Source organism: Mesocricetus auratus, unplaced genomic scaffold (assembly GCF_017639785.1).
Source record: "Mesocricetus auratus isolate SY011 unplaced genomic scaffold, BCM_Maur_2.0 Super-Scaffold_100006, whole genome shotgun sequence".
NCBI lineage: Eukaryota > Metazoa > Chordata > Mammalia > Rodentia > Cricetidae > Mesocricetus > Mesocricetus auratus.
The window spans coordinates 86,250,508-86,269,918 of record NW_024429190.1 but is presented as its reverse complement, the minus strand read 5'-3'; the positions used below and the strand labels follow the sequence as shown (position 1 = coordinate 86,269,918).

At 48.8% G+C, this 19,411-nt stretch overlaps 1 protein-coding gene and 1 long non-coding RNA gene across 8 annotated transcripts in view; one reads left to right on the top strand and one right to left on the bottom strand.

Annotated features, from left to right (window-relative positions):
* Rarb (retinoic acid receptor beta) overlaps positions 1-19,411 on the top strand; it is a 336,441-nt gene that overhangs the window by 307,862 nt on the left and 9,168 nt on the right. For all 7 annotated transcript variants that reach the window (XM_021233505.2, XM_021233504.2, XM_021233506.2 and 4 more), the window contains 1 exon segment: positions 13,788-13,948. In XM_021233505.2, the coding sequence (XP_021089164.1) occupies positions 13,788-13,948 (161 nt within the window).
* Positions 7,426-18,965, bottom strand: LOC121140919. Its single transcript, XR_005877874.1, has 2 exons — positions 18,607-18,965; positions 7,426-8,814 (listed from the first exon to the last, which is right to left on the bottom strand). It is a non-coding gene; the product is annotated as an uncharacterized LOC121140919 (long non-coding RNA).

The following is a 19,411-nucleotide window of genomic DNA, read 5'->3' as shown; positions in this document are numbered from 1 at the left end:
GAGCACTTTCAAGCCCGCTATTCACCAAACACTGTTTGAGAGTATGTGTGTGTTGTCATTGGTCCCCACTACACCCGACATGTTTGAAGGTGACTTCTGGTACCCCAATAGCTGAAGCATTCCTCACTCCTCCCAGACACCTCTCAAGCCACTGCTCAGCTCCCTGACCCTATTTATGCTACCAAACTCTACTCATGATATCTCCTCAACCTACACTTTGTTGGCTGCTACTCAGCTCAGATGTCCCTTCTTTGGTGGAAATGTCTGTGGTCAGTCCTTCCCTCCCCTTCCCTGATTGGACAGAAGTCTGTATCCCACATACTGCTCCCCGTGCGCATTCTCAGGATGCAGCCTCACAGTAACCACATGTTTAGGTGAGGAACACATCTTCCCTCCGCCACCCATCTAGAGATGAGGCAAACTGTTTGTTCAAAGACCTTGGGAAGGGGGTTGGTGCTCATCATGGAACAACAAAGCAGCATCTTCATTGGCTGATGACTCAAGTGAAAAACAAACATATGAAAGTCATGGTAAGGGTTGTTTTCTTTTCTGTTAAATATCCTCTGTTCCACGATGTGTATTTATTGTACATACAGCTTCCTAGCACCCAAGGGCAGCAGTGTGCACATCAGAGTCCAGAGGTCAAATTTGGTCTAGGGTTTATCTTCCTGGAATACAGCCCAGCTATGCACACATAGTCTTCTTGCCTTTTGTGGTACAAGCTCAGTTGAGTTGTAACAGGGACTGTGAAGACCCAGCGAACCTAAAGTATTTCTGTGTCCAAAATCTTATGAGAAACTTTGCTCTCTCCCCAAGTCCAGATGTGACTCTTTAAGGAACAGACCGCCTTTGTCCTCAGTTCTTCAGGGTAATCATGCAATGCTGGCCCTGCCTGTCACTGGATCCCTATAACACTGAAGTAAAACTATTGTGTGAATGAGGGGTGTCACTTAACTGACAGTTTCCCTACCCTTTATATTTAATTTGTGGGAAATTATTTTCCCCACCATATTTGCAGCTCCCTCATAGCCAGTCATTCCTCCGTTTCCTCGGGGTGTTTTCTAGGACGTACTGCAGAGTCTAAGAGGTGATGGTGTCCAGAGTCCTTATGTAACAAAGGTGCCATAGCTGTGCAATATATTAACACACACACATGAACCACATACTTTAAATCATTTCTAGATTATTTAGAATACATGCTATAATGTAAATGCTGTACAATATGAGACTGTTATGTAAGGAATAATGACAAGAAAAACAGTCTATGCATGTTAAGTACAGATACACTGCTCCAACCTCTTTTCTTTCTTGTGGTTGCTTGTGTCTGCGATCATGAAGATTGCCAATACCAAGGCCTGCTATACTTGGCTCTGCCAACCCTATGCTCTCCTTGAAGGTACTCCTCTTGCACACAGCCCTCTTGCCCTCACTACACACACACACACACACACACACACACACACACACACACACACACACGGCACACACGGGAGAGAGACAGAGACAGAGAGAGGGTTAATCTGGGACTTGCATATGAGAGAAAACATGGCGTTTGTCTTCCTGAGTCGGGTTTATTTCACTTACCATAAATGACCTTCAGTTCCATCCATTTCCCTGCAGATGTTATGATTTCATTTTTCTTTACGGTTAAATAGAATTCCATTGTGTATATGTGCCACCTATTCTTTATCCAGTCGCTGCCTGATGGCTGTCTAGGCTGGTTCCATTCAGTGGCTATTGTAAATGGTGCAGCAATGAACACGGATGTGCCAGCGTCTCTGCAGCATGCGACATACGAGTTTCTCCCTTGTCCTCACTTCCTAGCCCCGTACCCTGTCCAGTGCTCACTTTGCTCTCCCCTGTTTTGGGTTTCTCCACAGATTTGCCATGACCACGTAGTAGAGCAGCTCAGTTTGTTCCCCATCGTCCTCCAGGAACAGCAGTCTAGGCAGGCTGAGCTCCTGGTTTTTTCCAGCTGGTCCCAGCCTGGACCGCCATAGACTCCCAGGCAATGCTGCTCATTGACCAGTCATGTGAGCGCGGAGTGTGGGGTGCAGTATGCCCCCGCGTGTGCAGCAGTGTGTCTTGGATGTGCTCCCTCTTCACTCTAAAGGTCCTGACTTGGCTCCCATGCCGTGGACCCGCGCTGTGGGTGGCAGCCACAGAAAGTCCTTTGTCACTGCATGTTTGCTTTGCTACGCACTTTTTGCCGTCTCTGGGGAGTCTCTACCTTCTCAGGCCTCAGCAGGTCTCCTTCTGATTACAGAGGGAAGTCACCTTCTTAGAAGGGGAAGCCACGTTCTGCTGCGCGTGTGGACGAGGGTTTGATTGTCACAGGAAGGGCAAAGGAAAAGAACTATGGAGCTGGGGCTGGGAAGTCTGGTGTGTTGTTTCTTGGGATACTTTTTTGGTCTTGCTTTGGCCCCTTGGCATAAGCATTCCTGGGAGGAGAAACGTCGACTTCTGCTAAGGACAGACATTCGAGTACGTGGCTACAAGTGACGAGGAGAATGGCAAATGCGGCATGTTTCCTTTGCAGTAACTGTCCCCTGAGGCTCGGGATCAGTGGGACAGAGGGAGGACTTGTGTGGTCTCAGCAGGACTCAGCCTGCTAATAGATGCGAACTGAGGCTGGTCTGTTCACAGCAAGCAGAGGCTTCATTCTCGCTGGAAGGCAAACTGGCAACAGTACTGACCAACAGTGTGTGTGCCGAGGCCCACATGACACAGGCAGACTCTTGCTATTTCATCTTCTGACTTTTTTTTTCTTGGCCGGGGAGTGGTTGCTCCGTAGCATGCAAGGGCAACCAAGCCTAGAAGAGAAATTCCTTGTTACATTTGTGTTACAGACCTGAGTCTTTGGAAAAGGAAAAAGTTGTGGATCATCTTATGCACAGTCTATGCCGTGGAACCAGAGGCGTCTGTGTTCAAGTCGTGATTCTATAGGCTAATTAATGACCATGAGGCCTCTGAGAGGTGCAGACTCAGTTTCTCCATGTGTAACGTTGGGAGGCAAATACCACCTCCAGCACGGAATTGCTGGAAAATTAAATGACAGAACTGTGGGAAGCACTTAGCAGGGCATAGAGCATCCTTCAGCCCTGAAAGGATGAGGATAGGGATGAGACGGGTGCTATATTGGAGTTGGTACACAGTGTACTCACTTGCTGTAACTGGGGCTAGTAGTCTAGGTCGCATGCCAGACTAGTGACTTAAGAGACATGTTTGCCTGCCCCCAAAAGGAGACTTTAAGTGCATCTACCAGTAGGTTAATGTTTCCAACCTTTGCTTCAAGAAAGGCAAGGGCAAGGAGTGGTCAAAGTTTCTGGTAGTAAGTCTTATAGATAGCCATCCTCCATCCTCCTTGATGATCTCTCTCTCTCTCTCTCTCTCTCTCTCTCTCTCTCTCTCTCTTTCTCTGTGTGTGTGTTTTTTTCTCTCTGTCTCTGTCTCTCTGTCTCTGTCTCTCTCTGTCTCTCTCTGTGTGTGTGTGTGTGTGTGTTTCTCTCTGTCTCTGTCTCTCTGTCTCTGTCTCTGTCTCTGTCTCTGTCTCTGTGTGTGTGTGTTTCTCTCTGTCTCTGTCTCTCTGTCTCTCTCTCTCTGTGTTTTTCTCTCTGTCTCTGTCTCTCTGTCTCTGTCTCTGTCTCTCTCTCTGTGTGTGTGTGTTTTTCTCTGTCTCTGTCTCTCTGTCTCTGTCTCTGTCTCTCTCTCTCTCTGTGTTTTTCTCTGTCTCTGTCTCTCTCTCTCTGTCTCTCTCTTTCTCTTGTTCCCGACATATCCCAGTGTCAGCATCAGCGTCCGACACACAGAAACAACTAAAATGTTAGTTCCAAAATCTGAGTCTCATCCACATTAATTCCTAAAAAGACTGGGAGAAGGGAAACACAGGGACCGGGAGCCTAAAGGATCGGCTGGCACTCTCTGTTCTGCTATTCCAATAGAAGGGCCTGTTCGCCTGGCTCTGGCTGTGGCCAGTCACTTTCTGGGCTTATGTCGAGCTATTCAATCGCACACTCCACAGGACAATATGGGCACCTGGAATCTCGCACATTTAATCTTGAACCTCTTGTCCCTTACCAAGGTGAGAGTTGTCACAGGCCCTTCCCAGCATCCTTTGCTCTGACTCCACCTCACCATCCCTCCTTGATTCAGAACTTCCTCGTGCTTGCACAGGAGCTTCCAGCAACTGCCTCAAGTGATCTCTGTCCCCAGCCATGTCTTCATCATGAACAAATGGACTCCTCTGCTGCCGTGACTGACAGAAGCAACCCAGTGAACCTAAAATCTGTTTCCTTGGCAAGATTTCCCAGCCCACAGGAGAACCCTACTCTGTAGTCCTACATCTAACCTGATGGACAAGCCCCGCCCCATGTCGTGATGCACATTCAGGTTGCTCCCATCACCTCTGTAAGCAATGACCTTCCAAGCTCTCCTTGTAGAGGTCCCCATGGGCCTCTACAAAGACCTCCTGCAGCTCTTTGGAGATCCATACAACCTTTCTTTCCATAAATGCAGATGGTTTACTGACTGCTTCTACAGGCTTATTGCAGAAAGCCATGCTTTCAAATGCTGTCTCATTTGTTTCATAAGTTGATTTTTCTTTTTTTGATTAATTTATTTTTTATATTCCAATCCTAGTTCCCCCTCTCTCCTCTCCTTCCTCCTCCCACCTCCCATCTGCTCCTTGGAGAGGGAAAGGCCTCCCCTAGTAAGTCTACTAAGTCTCCCTCATCAGGCAGGACCAAAGCGCCTCTCCAACCCCACACCCCTGTGTCTAGGCTGGGTAAAGTATATGAGTTGATTTTTCTAATATTTTCCTTTTGATTTTTAAAATGTGCTTAGAAAGTACCAGGTTTCCCCACAGCTTTTTCTGTTTTTAGTTATTTTAGAGAGAGAGAGAGAGAGAGTGTGTGTGTGTGTGTGTGTGTGTAAAATGTGAGGTGGGGGTGTTTGTGCTGTGGGGTGGGGGGTATCCACTGAAGACATACAGAGGTCATCTAAATGAAACACACAGTAGGAATACCCACAAATCCATATGTAGATTATTCTTCTAATGGCTCAGATTTTTAAAACTTATTTGAAAATATATGAGTTTCTCCACATCAATGTTCTAGATGAGACATTAATTTTCCAAATGTTGGCTAACATCTGGAAACCCAGTGTCCACTTTTCCATCCCTTAGATGACTTATGGGTGCAGGTCACACGGGCCCTCTAGGCAGTTGACACAGCTGACTATTTTACGTGTGTTCATCCGTGATGCCAGGATAACCACCTTTTTTTGTGAAGTGGACCCTGAACTCTGCACACTGGAGTTTTTTTAAAAGCAGGGCAAAGGATTGGGTATGGTGCTGCACTCCTTTGACACCAGTACTTGGAAGGCATAGAAAGGTAGATTTCTGTGAGTTGGAGACAAGCCTGATCTACATAGCAAGTTCCAGGACAGCCAGAGCTACATAGAGAGAGACTGTCTCAAAAATAAGTAAACAAATAAGTAAATAGCATAATATAATATATAAAAGACGAGGTGAGTAGCAGGTGAGTCATTGTTCAGAGTCAGATGGCTAAGCCAGGCCCAGTGTCTTCTTCCATTTCTATTATGTGTTACAACCATGGCCTCAGCCTTCAACTGCAAAGGACAACCACTACAAATGCAAAGTCAGAGTTGCAAAAGTGTCACTGAAGCAGCCCTTTGCTGCCAGAGGAGTGGCCCACAGGACCACCAGCTGATGAGGAAAGATTATGAAAACTCTGCAATCACCGGTTTGCACATACCCAGTGCCTGCCCTTACACAGCACCCTCAAATGTTCTCTTTGTCCACTGAGCCCAGGCAGGAGTAGGCTGGACAGGTGGTTGCTGGCTTTGTGTTTGCTTGCTTTGCAGTCCCGGGGATTAAACCCAACGCCTCACTTGCAAGAGGAAGCGCTACTTCCTATGGCACTGTAGCACCAGGCTTCTCTCTCATTATTCTTGCTCTGATACAGGCCTCACCATGCTGTCCAGGATACCTCAAACTTCTGATCCTCCTGCCCAACTTCTGCAGTGACTGGGAAGACAAGCATTTGTCACCAAGCCCATCTTCTTTGCCATCTTTTGTACAGTTAAGCTGAAAATGATGCCTGTAGTTCACATATCACTGAAAGAGCCTCAGTACCCTAAACTGTTGCCTTGCAAGTGGGGCCACCAGAAAAACACACCCATCCCCACAGGGTTGGCCACTCCTGCTGAGACAGAGGGGGAGAGGAAGGGATCAATGTCGGCATGCACAGATAGGGCCTCCATTCCTAAAAGTCACACGGGGAAGGGCGTGTTTAGAATCGTCTCCATGTTCTCATTAATGTAAAGTAATTTGAGAAGTATTTGGCCTCTGCACAGATGGTATATAAAGCTCCCCTCTGCTTCTGGGAGTAGCTTTAGGAAGCTGGCCCAGTCCATAAGGGCCTTGATAAACTTTGAGATGCTGCGTCTGAACTGTTTCCTCTGTACTTGGCTACAGAATTCTACTGAATCTACAGAATTCTGACAGTGTCCCTCTCTGCTCCCTGGCACAATGAACACCCACTTGGCAGTTGTGGGGTATAGAGCCCTTCCACGAGCGCCGTCATGAGGCATGCTTGGACATGTGTGGAGAGTCTGAAATCAAGGTTCCAAGGAATAAAGGGATTATTTCATTACACAAACACTCAGGGTGGCCTCAGGCTGGTTCAATAGTACCTGCAAACAGAATGGAAAGAAAGCCCAGCCTCTGCCCTGTTACCACTCACCTTCTTCTCTGTGTCTGAGTTCCAACCAGCGTATGTGTGGCATGTTCTTTTTTAGGGGACAGATAGCTCCACCTTCCAGGAGTGGAGGAAGCACTCTTGTACCCCAGCTCAGCCCACCCTCACACTGGGATCATCCCTAATAAGTGCTTGAGCAGCTACCATCAACCTTTAAGTTAGGGGAAAGGAGCCCCAGCGATCAGTGATGCTTCACCTGCCTTCAGGTCCCGAGTTCATTTACATGCAGAGTCCAGAAGAGTCCAGAAAACAGTCTTTAAACTCAGGTTAGACCGTACTTCCGTGTTCTCCTCTTGAGCAGCTCAGTCCAGCAGTTACAGCGCGGCCTCGGACCAGCTGTGACCCATTATTCTTGCAGTTAGCGGGGAGCTGAGGAGTTGGAATGTGCGGGCTTCAGACTTTAATTCCAAGCAAGAGTAAATAGGCTGCTGTGCTCCCTTTGCTAAAGTGAAGATGAACTAGTCTTTACGAACAAAATACGCCGTCACTGGTATTTTCTCTTGTTGATGACAAGAAGTTTTCAGGAGAGCACTGTTGTCCTCTTCCTGGGCCCATGTGGGGCTTGCAGCTTTCCCGTGTTTCCTGCATTAAATTTTTATCGTGTGTACGAAAATCAATATTCCAGATACATGCACAAGTGCGCACATTAAAATGAACATGGCTTCATTTATTTCCATGATTAGACATTCAAATAAAAGTGCTTGGGTGTCTGTTTTCATATTCATAGGTCGGGATCTGTACATCAGAGGTATTTGTATAAGTGACACTTTTATTGCATTCATTTCATTTGCAATATGATAGTGGATCATAAATATGTTACTTTCATGCCACCAAATCTGATTTGTAACGCTTTGCCCCTCATGAGCAGAATACCTAATATTTATGAAGCACCTTTTCTCCAGGAAGCGCTTTGCAAACATCGGGCCAGGTCCTATCACAGGTGCATAAATCACACCCTCACCCTTACATCACCTTCCTGGCCACTGCCGAAGGGACAGGAGCACCCAATGACTCCTCTGCAGACCAGTAGGTGACAGTAAGGCTGTTAATTTTAGGAGGCAACAGCTCAGAATAACTGCGTCTGGCCACATACATGCCCCCCACAAAGGGATGGAACCCCAATTTAGTCACCCATCCTCCCTGCCATTCACGGAGCAGTCCCTGAAAGCCCACTCTGTGTTGGGTCATATCAAGTTTCAGGGATGCAGAGGAAGTAAAATAAAGCCTTGCCTTTTCTGTAGTCCCCAGAGCAGTGGGGCGGGGAACAGGCTGTGACGCAAGCTGACCACGTATGCCCCTGTGTCCCCGCCCACTGTCTTCTCGGGAGTGGACTGCTGGGAAGCCGCTTGCCAGCCCCCATGGCCCTTGTGGATGGGTGACTGTGTGCAACAGCCAGGTTGGGAGCGAGAGGGTGACTCTGTGCTTTGTGGGAGAGAGAAGTGTGAGGCTGCCACGAAGCACAGTTCCATACCCCAGGCTCCCAGAGAAAGGCATCGTGGGCTCGCTGCCCATTGCCCTCACTGCCCCTCCGTGCACCCTCCTCATGCCCTGCATCACCACCTGCAGCCACCGTGAGGACCCCACACAGCACTGTACATGCAGAGTTCTCAGTGACATCACAGAACTTCATTACCATTTTGTGTGACAGGTGCCACGCAGCACTGAAGAGCCACAGTCGACGTGGAGCTCAGATCCAGCCAGGTCACCTGCAAGATGCAGGGCCTCCACGGCATCCACATCCTCCCCATCCTTCCAGGTGGCTGTGAGGCAGGCAGGGAGCTTCCAGGTTACCATAAGCAGTCTCGGGTTCAGATTGCAGTAGATATGATGACAGGGCCACTGCTCCTGGGAGGAGTCATCTCTCTAGTGTCCAGAATCGCTCCATTGAGAGGCAGAGGCTTTGGGAAAACAGCACACAGCTTTCTGGGAGGCCCTGGGCCTGCATCTTTCCTTTGGAGTCTCCCCGATGCTCCGCTTTCCTGTGTATTCCACTGAAATCTCGCTCTATGGCTTCCAGGGAGGGCTTTATTGATCTCTAGAAAGGGAATGGTGATAAGCTGTTGACCCAGTTCCTGGAGGACTCCATGAGCATAAGACACTGGCTGTCCCTCACTGGAACTGCTCTGACATGTGTTTGAGGGTCAAAGATGACATCTGACCTCTGGTTTGGTTTAGTGACTATCTGTTCAGAGAAACTCTCTCCAAAAAGCTACAAACAAAAGTTTAGTGTTAGTCATATGAAGGTGTACCCTTCAGTGGGCTATGTTCATGGATTAACAGCCCTATACCACTATGAAATCCAGATACCTTCCCCTCCTCAAGGGGAAACTCTACAACCAAGACTCCTCCCCCAATCTCCCTCCCCCAACCTGACCCTTTCCAACCATTGCTGTCTGTCTATGGACATTGCATACAAATGGGAAGGTATGTTACATGGTGTGGTGGTTTGAAAGAAAATGTTCCCCAAAAGGAGTTGTACTATTAGGAGGTGTGGCTTTGTTAGAGTAGGTGTGGTCTTGGAGGAAGTGTGTCACTGTAGTGGCAGACTTTGAGGTCTCATATATGCTCAAGATACCTCCGACTGTCTCAGACCACTTTCTGTTACCTTTGGATCAAGATATAGATTTCCCAGTACCATGTCTGCCTGCATAACACCATACTCCCAGATTCCATGCTCCCCACCATGATAATGGACTAAATCTTTGAAACTGTGCGCTGCCGCCACAATTAAATGTTTTCCTTTATAAAAATTGTCATGGTCATTAAAAACCATGACTAAGACAAAAGTTGGTACCAGGGACTGGGGTATCGCTGTGATAGGCCTGCCCATGCTTTTGTTTGAAGGAATATGAACCGTGCAATTGTAGATAAGAAAAGCAGTTGAATGCTTTAAGTGTTGCTTAATGAGCCATAGTAGTATGAGCTTGGAAGAGAATGGTGCTGAGTGTGATTCGAACTGTGGGAGCCTGGATCAAAAGGTTTCACAGGAGAAGAATTTTAGTATGTTATCTATGAATCATTCCTGTGATATTTTGGTGAAGAATATGGTCGGTTTTCGCTCTTGTCTGAGAAGTTTATCTGAGGCTAAAGTGAAGAGTTTGGATTAATTCCATTGGCAGAGGAAATCCCAAAACAGGCTAGTATAGACTCTGTTGTGTGGTTATGACTGTTAACTGCAATGAAGATTTATAATGAAAAGGAGCAAGCTGAGCAAGGAAAAATATTTGAGGAGAAAAGGAGCACCAGGAAGTGGAATGGAACTAAGTTCTCCTCTCAAGGAGTTAAATAGATGAAGAAATGGAATAAAGAGGGTGATAACCTCAGGGCAATACCCCACCCAGTTAAGTTTCCAATGTGTGAAAAGGAATTAAAGAGTTGGGTGTGGTGGTGCACACCTTTAATCCCAATACTCCAGAGGCAGAGCAGAGGATCTCTGAGTTTGAGGTCAGTCTGGTCTACAGAGCAAGTTCCAGAAAAGCCAAGCTTAGATAGTGAAGGTAACCATTGAAAAAAGAAAGCTGGTGAAGATATAATTGAAAGATCTAAGTTCAAGGCCAGCCTGGTCTACAGGACAGCCAAGCTTTGGTAATGAAGGAAACCACTAAAAACAGAAAGCTGGTGAAGATGTAACTGAATAAGGGAGCCGTGTTTCAGCCCCAGTAAGCAGCAGAACTTGGCCACGTGATTCTGGAGTTAAGAATAAAGGATACGGGTTATGGAATTTTCCTCCACAACTAAGGAAAGCTGCTGAGGCCAGGCATATGTCAGGGGTGTATCCAAATGGAGGCCTAGAGAGGTCATTGCATGAAGCTGTGAAGTTAAAGCCTGGATTGACTTGGAGACCCCCAAGATGTTAGAGATCCAGAGCCAAGGGACACCTGCCAAGGAGAGCTGCTAGCAGAGAGTAGAACTATCCCAAGAGAATGAAGTGTGTTGCAGTCAACAAAGCTGAAAGGAGTTGGAGATCTGAAGAGTGCTTCAATATCAGACATGGAGATGCAGTTTGGAGTTTGCCCAGCTGGTTTTCGGTCTTGCTTTGGTCCAGTAAATTTCCAATATGCTCCCTTCCCTATATTTTGGAACAGTAATGTATATCCTTTGCATTATTTATTGGAAGCATGTGATCTGCTTTTTTATTTTAATTTTGCAAGTGATTACAGTTAAGAGATTATATGAATCTCAGAAGAGACTTTGAACTTTAGACTTTTAAATAAACTTGGGACTGTTATAGATGATGGAAACTTTTGAAGTTGTACTGAATGCAGTTTTTCATTATAATAATGGCTACAACCTTTTGGGGAATGGGGAGTGGAATGTGGTGGTTTAAAAGAAAAAGGTCCCCAAAAGAAGTGGCACTATTAGGAGGTGTGGCCTTGGAGGAAGTGTGTCACTGTGGAGGCAGGCTTTGAGGTCTCATATATGCTCAAGATACCTCCAGGTGTCTCAGGCCACTTCCTGTTGCCTTTGGATCAAGATGTTGAATTCTCCAGCACCATGTCTTCCTGCATGCTGCCAAACCCCCAGCGGCCATACTCCCCACCATGATGATGATGGACTAAACCTTCAAAATTGTAAGCTGCCACCACAAGTAAATATTTTCCTTTATAAAAGTTGCTGTGATCATGGTGTCTCTTCACAGAACTAGGAACCCTAAGACACATGGTCTTTGGCTACTGGTTTCTTCTCTCAGCACAGTTTTCAGAGTTCATCTACAATGTAACCTGTGCCAGTATGTCATTTCTTTCAATAACAAGTAATTTTCTATGGCTTGAAAAGCCATTTGGTTTATGTGCCATCCAAGGCGGGCATGTGTAATGTTCTACTCCCAGGCTGTTAGGGTCAGTGGTAGGAACAGTGATATTCATGGTTGCGTTTTTCATACATATTGCTGTTAAATTAGTTCTCTGAGGCGTGTGGCAAGAAAAGAGCTGCTGGGTCATGTGGCAATTGTAAAGAATATCAAAATTCTCTCAGAGTTGTTTAGGAAAGACCTTGTTGCCTAGGTTTAACCTTTGTGTTGGCTAAAGCAGAGGCATGTCAAAGGAGGGGTCTAATGTCTTATTCAGGAGCCTGAGATACCTACACACAAGCCTTCAGGATACAGTATCCTCTCCCTAGCAGAACTCCATTCCTCAAGAGAGTCTAGAGACCACCATTGTGCCACTCTGTGTGCTACTTCTGTTGTGTTGTGTCTACACACACACACACACACACACACACTTTGCAACATGAGGCCTTTCACCCTATCCCCACATTTCCAAGGAAGGTCTGTCTAGTCACAGAGCTATACGGGCATACCATAAAACCCCTGCTTGGGCCTCTTTTTCTCCATTGTTTAGAATAGCTATTCTAGGGACCCAGTAGGAAGGTACCAGCCTGTGTCCACTTCCTTGGTAGTAAGTGGATCTGGTAAAGAGAGAATTTGGCAGCTCTTCTCCTTAAAAGGGGATTAGGTGAGCTCTGTGGTCAAACCTCCAGGTTCAGGTATGAAGACACCAAAAGTGTTCCTCTTCCCATAAGTGGTCTCTCCTGGCCCTATGAGCTGCTTCCTTCCATTCCTCCTCCATCCCCATCCTGCCTCCCCTCTCACACACACCCCCATCTCCTGTCCATGCAGGGCCTGAGGACTTCCTAGTAAGAACACTGCGTATCCTGGTGACCTATGTGCCCTTAGGGAGGCAGCCAGGCCAAATCCTCTTAGGCAGATCAGATTATGGCTGGGTCATCTTGCATCACACATGCCCAGGTCATGCAGGCATTGTACACATCCAGGCAGCCTGGGTCCTGACACCCCGGTGAACATGGACTCCCTGGAGGGGTCATGTGATCTGGTATCGTTTATCTGCCTCCCTGGGTTTCAGGTTCCCACCAAGAGCTAGAGTTTTGCATTGCGCTCATTTACAACCATGAGGAAAGCTGGCCCTGAGAGGGGGCTGTCCTATAGCTCTGAACCGTGAACCCTCTGTGTACCAGTGTCCTGCTGGCCTGGGGTGTGCAGGGCCAGGTGGCACCTATCTGCTGAGGTCCAGCCACAAATGGCCTGGAACTGGGTCTCTGAATGAGCAGGTGCCTGAGTAGACGGTTGTCACGGCTGAGGGTTTGTACTGTTTTAAATAAGATTATAAATAATGGGATGTTGTTTAGTTAATACAGGAAGTCTAAGCATAACACATAAAGGGACACAAACCATAGGAAGATGAGTTATTTTAGGTGCCAGTCAGTTGATTCTGAAAAAGAAAAAAGTAAAGAAATGAGATAGGTCATACCTCACTATGAAGCAGCTTTGCTGAGGGACCTGGCTCCCGGGTATAAGGACCTGTCAATCAGGGGTCCTTTGATGGGATAAATACCATGACCAAAAGCGAATTGTGGGGTGTGTTATTTCATCTTTGAGGTAGTAGCCCACCAATGAGGGAAGTCACGTCAAGAACTTAGTCAGGCCAGGGACCTGGAAGCAGGCACTGAAACAGAGGTCATGGAGGAATGCGGCTTACTGGCTTGCTCCTCATGGCTTACTCAGCCTGCTTTCTTATAACACCCAAGACTATCTACCAGGGGTGATATCATTCATCAAGATACCATTCATCTCAATCATTCATCAAGATATACCTTACAAGCTTGCCTACAGGCAATCTGATGGAGACATTTTCTCAGCTGAGTTTCTTCTTTCCAGATAACTCTAGTTTGCAACAAGTTGATAAAACAAAAAAAAATCACATAGCCAGGACAGGATCCTTGCGGCTCAGTAACTCAGTGCACCCCTTAGGATCCTTCCCACTCATGACATGCAGCCTGCTTTGGAACTTCTTATGGGTCAAGCTTACACAGGTTGAAGAGCGCACACTGCACACCAAGAAAGGCTGACACGGTTCTGCCAGGGTCCTTTCCTGGCTGAGAACTGCTCCTGCCTTTCTGGCTGCCCCTATCCTGAGGGTAAGGCTGGGAGAGGGGACTTCCTGCTCAGGAGCATGGCCTGGCCCTCCATGACCTCTCATCTCCCTTTTCCAGCCGTCAGGAATGACAGAAACAAGAAGAAGAAGGAGCCTTCGAAGCAGGAATGCACAGAGAGCTATGAGATGACAGCAGAGCTGGATGACCTCACAGAGAAGATCCGCAAAGCCCACCAAGAAACCTTCCCCTCACTCTGCCAGCTGGGCAAATATACCACGGTAAGGGGGCGTCTGCCCGGGATGCCAGGGATGCGGGCACAGGCTCTTGTGCACCCACGTAGTTCCCATACCGTTTCCTGTGCTCACCCAGTCCAGCCCTGGGCCTGCCTGGCAGCCAGGCAGGACACCTGGTGGCTCTTCCCCACGTGTAGCATTAGGACAGGGGCTACAGCAGCTCTCATCCATGGGCACCTATTGTGTGAGGGGCTACATGCTGAGCACCGGCAGCACAAAGAACTGCTTTTGTGGCTCCTTTTGGGGTTTATGGTCTGCTCAGGTTGTGGCAGACATGTGACCTGGAGTCCATCTTTTAAATATCAATCCAGCTATAGATTCCAGGCAGGGTTATGGAGCCATCTTTCTCTGGGTCATGGTCTGGCTTCTAGGAGGTGTGTATAACTCAGGAAAGTCTGGAAGGGTGCAGGGCAGGGTGATCTGGGCTCCATGAATAGGTGCTCCCATGTGCTCCAGTTTAGTGAGAAGTGGCTGTAACGAAGGTTACAAGTCAAGAGCGGGGCAGAGAGAGGGGTAGGAGTTTGTGGGAATCTTTGGTTGGAGGATGCTCCAGGCGGCTCATGAGACTTTGGCTTTTCCAAGGAAGGTTAGCGTGCATTCTATTCAGCATTACGTACACTCCCAGTTTGAGGCACACACCGGGCACGCAGGAGATACTTGAGGAACGAAGGAACGGATACAAGTAGACTGCCATTCTGACCTTTTCCCATGATTCATATCGTTGCCCATATTGCTGGCTAGTAAATGTGTTTAAGGGTTCCCCATCTCTGGTGCGGTAAAAGGCATGCTGGGAAAATCCTTAGACTAGAAAGAACCAACAATAATGCCAGGAAGGAGCAGGGACGGTGAGGAGAGGAGCCTTGAAGTCACACTTGAGAAGAACATGGTGTCCTGGGCTTGGATGTTAGCGCCTGTCAGTAAATGGCAGAGGTGGCAATGGAAGGCCCAGAGGGCTCTGAACAACTCAGTGCTGGGACATGCCAGGTGGACACCCAGGGAACTTGGGAGCTGAGACTGCAGTGACACCAAGCAGCGGGTCCCTGTGTGGAAGTGAGAAGGATGAGAGCAGCACTTCCTGAGCAGCCGCAGGCTGTGGTCCCTGGGCATGACTAGAATCTTTCCATGAGTTTCGGGGACACTGGAGCAGCTCTACTCAAACCACACTGAGAAGCCACAGCCCAGGATGACCTTCTGGGGTCTCTTCTGCCTTTGGCAGGAGAAGCAGAAAAGCCATGCCTGGACCCTGCTGTTTTGAGGTGCCCATCCTAATCCAGAGTAAAACAAAGCTGGATGCCTGCCACCAAGAAATTGTCGTTTTCCCATGGGCAGGACGCAAAGAGTGGAAAGGGCGGGTTTGTCAGAGCCGAGGCCAAGCATCACATCTCTCAGCTCTGCTCAGCTATGCGGTGTGACTTCTATCTTACTACGCTGTCATCTTGTCCATGGTGCTGTTATGGCTGGAAGCCTGAAATCAGAGGAGTCCTAGACGGTTCTGGAATGGGACCTGGCATGTGGCAGGGTCGTAACAGACATACCACCCAGCACATATCCATCCTCTGGACATAAACAGATTCCAGCTCAGCAGGCAACAGCATGTGGGTGGGTGACAAATGAGAGTGCCCATGAACAGGTTTCTTCCTTTGGGGAGTAATTATCAGCAACCATGTTGCAAGCACCATATTATTGTGCCAGGTTAAGTGTGAAGGTGAGCCTTCACCTAAAAGCTAGAGACACTGGCTCAGGTTGGGGCCAAGGGCAAAGCTGAGAAATAGCATCCTGTGTGATGGCGGACTGTCCCAGGGAAAAAGAGAAGCAGGAAAGGGAAAACATAGAGCTTTCAAAGACAGTAGACGTGCCTGTCTTTCAACATGTACATGATGGAGGGCATTTGATAGCAAATCTTTGTTTTGTGCAGCTGGTACTTACCAAGTAGTCATCATTTGCAGGAACCATGATCAGGACCCTCACCCCTTTCTATTCTGAGGTCCTTGTGAGTGGGGACTGTTGGCCCTATATACACATGGGTAAGCCAAGCTATAGTAGGATCAAGTACCTTTTCCTTTGTTTAGTGGTTCAGTAGTAGACACAGGACTTATACTGCACCACGTGCGGTGGGCTAGGCCAGCAGCAGCACACACAAGTCACTGCTGTGCAGGAGCAAACCAAACTCCCAATGGTAGAAAAGGTATAACCATCAGAGGAGGCAGGTCCCCTGAAGAGGACTGGGAGAGCCAAAGAAGGAGCTGCCACCCTGATTATAACCACTCCAGGGGCCAGGCTCTGCTAACTCCACATGGTGGTGTCTAAACATGGCCCGGTCAGGCCCCCTTACCCTGACTCATAAGGTAACTATATGAAATGTTCCAGTTGCAACGGGTGGTGGTTGCCTCGTTGGGGACCTACATCTAAGCGTGGCCTTTGTCCCTGTGAGATGGCTCACACACAAGGCACAGCTCTCTAGATGCAGCCCCCAACCTCAGATAAGCAGCCTCAGTGGAGAAACACCCTAGCCTCCCTGCCACCTCAGCAGGATAACTCGGTCTTTTCTGCCCACCTTCTTCAGCGAGGTCCAGCCCCGGCTACCTCAGCGGTGGACATTTCTGACTCACTGCAGCTTCCTATCATGGAATGTTGGATCTCCTTCCAGACAAGACACCTAATCCAAATCTTAGTTTTAAAGACTGAGGGGTGTCCATGCAGCTTCCTGGATCCTTCCCGCGCACCCTGCTTTGGAGCCTATCTGCTGTGTTAGTTCTGTGTTGCAAGGGCAAAAGGCCAGATAGAAACAGCTCGGGAGGAGGAAATAGTTATTTTGGCTCAAAGTTTCAGAGTATATGCCATGGTAGAGAAGTGCAGGGGTACTTCTGCTCATGGCATGGGGAGGTGGAGAGACTGTGGGGGTATTTACACTTGTGTCAGGGGAGGTAGAGAGAATGTAGGGTTACTTCCTCTAATAGCAGGAGGAGGTGGAGGGAGTGGGGGGTACTTACACTTGTGTCAGGGGGAGGCAGGGAGAGTGTGGGGTGCTTACACTTGTGTCAGGGGAGGTAAAGAGAGTGTAGGGTTACTTCCTCTAATGGCAGGGGGGAGGTGGAGGGAGTGGGGGGTATTTACTCTTGCATCAGGGGGAGGTAGGGAGAGTGTGGGGGTACTTACACTTGTGTGGGGGAGGTGCAGAGAGTGTAGGGGTACTTACACTTGTGGCAGGGGAGGTGCAGAGAGTGTAGGGGTATTTACACTTGTGGCAGGGGAGGTGCAGGGAGCATGGGGGTATTTACACTTGTGGCAGGGGAGGTGCAGAGAGTGTGGGGGTATTTACACTTGTGGCAGGGGAGGTACAGAGAGCGTAGGGGTGCTCCCCCTCATGGCACAGGAGAAGGTGGTTGAAGTGACCAAGAAGCAAAAGTTACAGCAGCAAACAGTGGCCAGACATGACCTTCAAGGTTTAGTCACCAATGCCCCGACCCTGCTCCAGCTAGTCCTTGTCAATGATCTCTTCCACGGTCTCCAGAAACAACAGCATCTGCCTGGGACCAAGTACTCAGACATGGGGAACATTTCAAATTCACACCACCTTTGAGCCTGCCTGACTCCTGGAGACCACCAGTCCCAAGTGGGGGGGCCTCTCCAATGGAACGGGAAAAAGAAGCAGAAGTTCATTAGAGGCCAGCCCCTCCCTGCCGGGCAGCAGCTTTGTTTCCCGTGTACGGACCGCAGATCCTTTCTGGAAGTCGGTGGGAGCACACATAAATAACAGCAGCCACAGCACACCCCCTGCATGCTCCCAGTTCCGAACTCAGCGTTTGCTCCAAGCTTTTTATAGGGAGCCAGTTGCTTCAAAGGCAAGAAGCTTCCTGCCCCTTTCCTGGGGTGGCACACACGTCAGGCGCCCGCGGCATAAGTGGGCAGGGAAGAAGCAGACTGCAGACGGCGGCCGCCTCTGCCGATCTTTCCCTGTGGCTTTTATTTCCCAAGCTACAGTTAGTCGTTGCGTTGGCAGGTCCGGGGAGAAGCAAGGCTGGATGAAGGAAGGACACAAACACACGCCCCCCCGACCCTCTTCCCCAGAAGTGAGTAGGAAGCCATCCCCAGGCTCGGAGCTGCGTGATGCTGCTTAGCTGGCGCTTACGTGATATCACCTCTGGAGCCCCGACTCCTCACCTCTATAATGGTTATTTTGGTGGTATAGGCTTCACGTGTGGCCACATGGTTCTGTAAGTCTTACATAGTTTCTGGCAGAAAAGGTTTGCAGAGTGGAGGGTTGTCCCCTGGATCTTGTGAGTGGTGTGATGTCATTTACAGCCACATGCCTGGGTTCTAGCAAAGTGAGGTGGCGACTGTGACCCAGGCACCTGTAGGCAGGGCTTGACTTTTCTTAAGAGAGTTCACATGTGTGATTGGCCAGGGGAGAAAAACCTAGAACTCAGAGAGGCTGACTCCTAGGGGAGATGTACCCAGGTTGGGGTAAGACACTTTGGGGCGGGGTTCATGAGTAAGAGTTCTGGCCCCCTGCTACCTCAAAGCTCTGTCACCTTGGCATGACTTCCCAAGTCTCAGTTCATACCTGCCTGCCATGCTCCATTCCCACCTGCTGTGTCCCCAACCCGCCTGCCATGTCCCAGCCAGAGGTATTCGGTTCTTACCGTGTTTCACTTACTGGGTAACCTGAAGCGGCATTTCCCTTGCCCCCCGTGCCACATGGAAGTCCACACTCGATGTGTGAGCAGGGCCATTGCCTGCGGCAGTCCCAGGCGTGTCTCCCACAGCTTCAGCCTTTGGTGGCTGTCTTTACCTTTCTTGGTTTAGAAGTCATTGCTGCCTCCCTCCAGCTTCTCACCAGCTCCTTCTTCTTTAGCTTCCTTAGAGTCTGTCCTTGTTCTCCCAACCGGCACACACGTCTAGCTGTTATGTGCCAAAGAACATGGCGGCACGGTGTCCAGGGTCCTGTTTGTTGACGAGAAAGATGCTTGTCTCACTAATGACATCCTCAGCATGGTGGCGCTGGGACCTTGTAGCTATCTCATGAGAGCATTTGACCAGGAAGGAAGTCACAAACACAATGCAAAGTTTAAGTGACATTAAGTCCCCACCAGGAAATAAGAGATGAATCACCAAGTAAAGCGTGGCTGCCACAGCCTGTCTGCGTGGGTGAGTGCCATCCCCTCTGCTTGCCCGGGGATCCTGTGCAGGCTACTGTCAATCTCTGGGTTGTAGCCTCCTTGTCAACCAAATAGAGCCATAGTTGTCGCTACCTCATGGAGTGATGTGATGGAGAGTAGAGAACACAGAAGGCCCCGTGTCTGAGGTGGCCTAGACAAGGAGTGGCCACATTAAGGGCATGTATGCACGCACATGATGGAGACATGGAACACACAAGACAGGGCCACCTCACTAATAGGACTTGGAGGACACCTGCCTCTTGAGATAGGTAAACAACTCCAAGCCTAA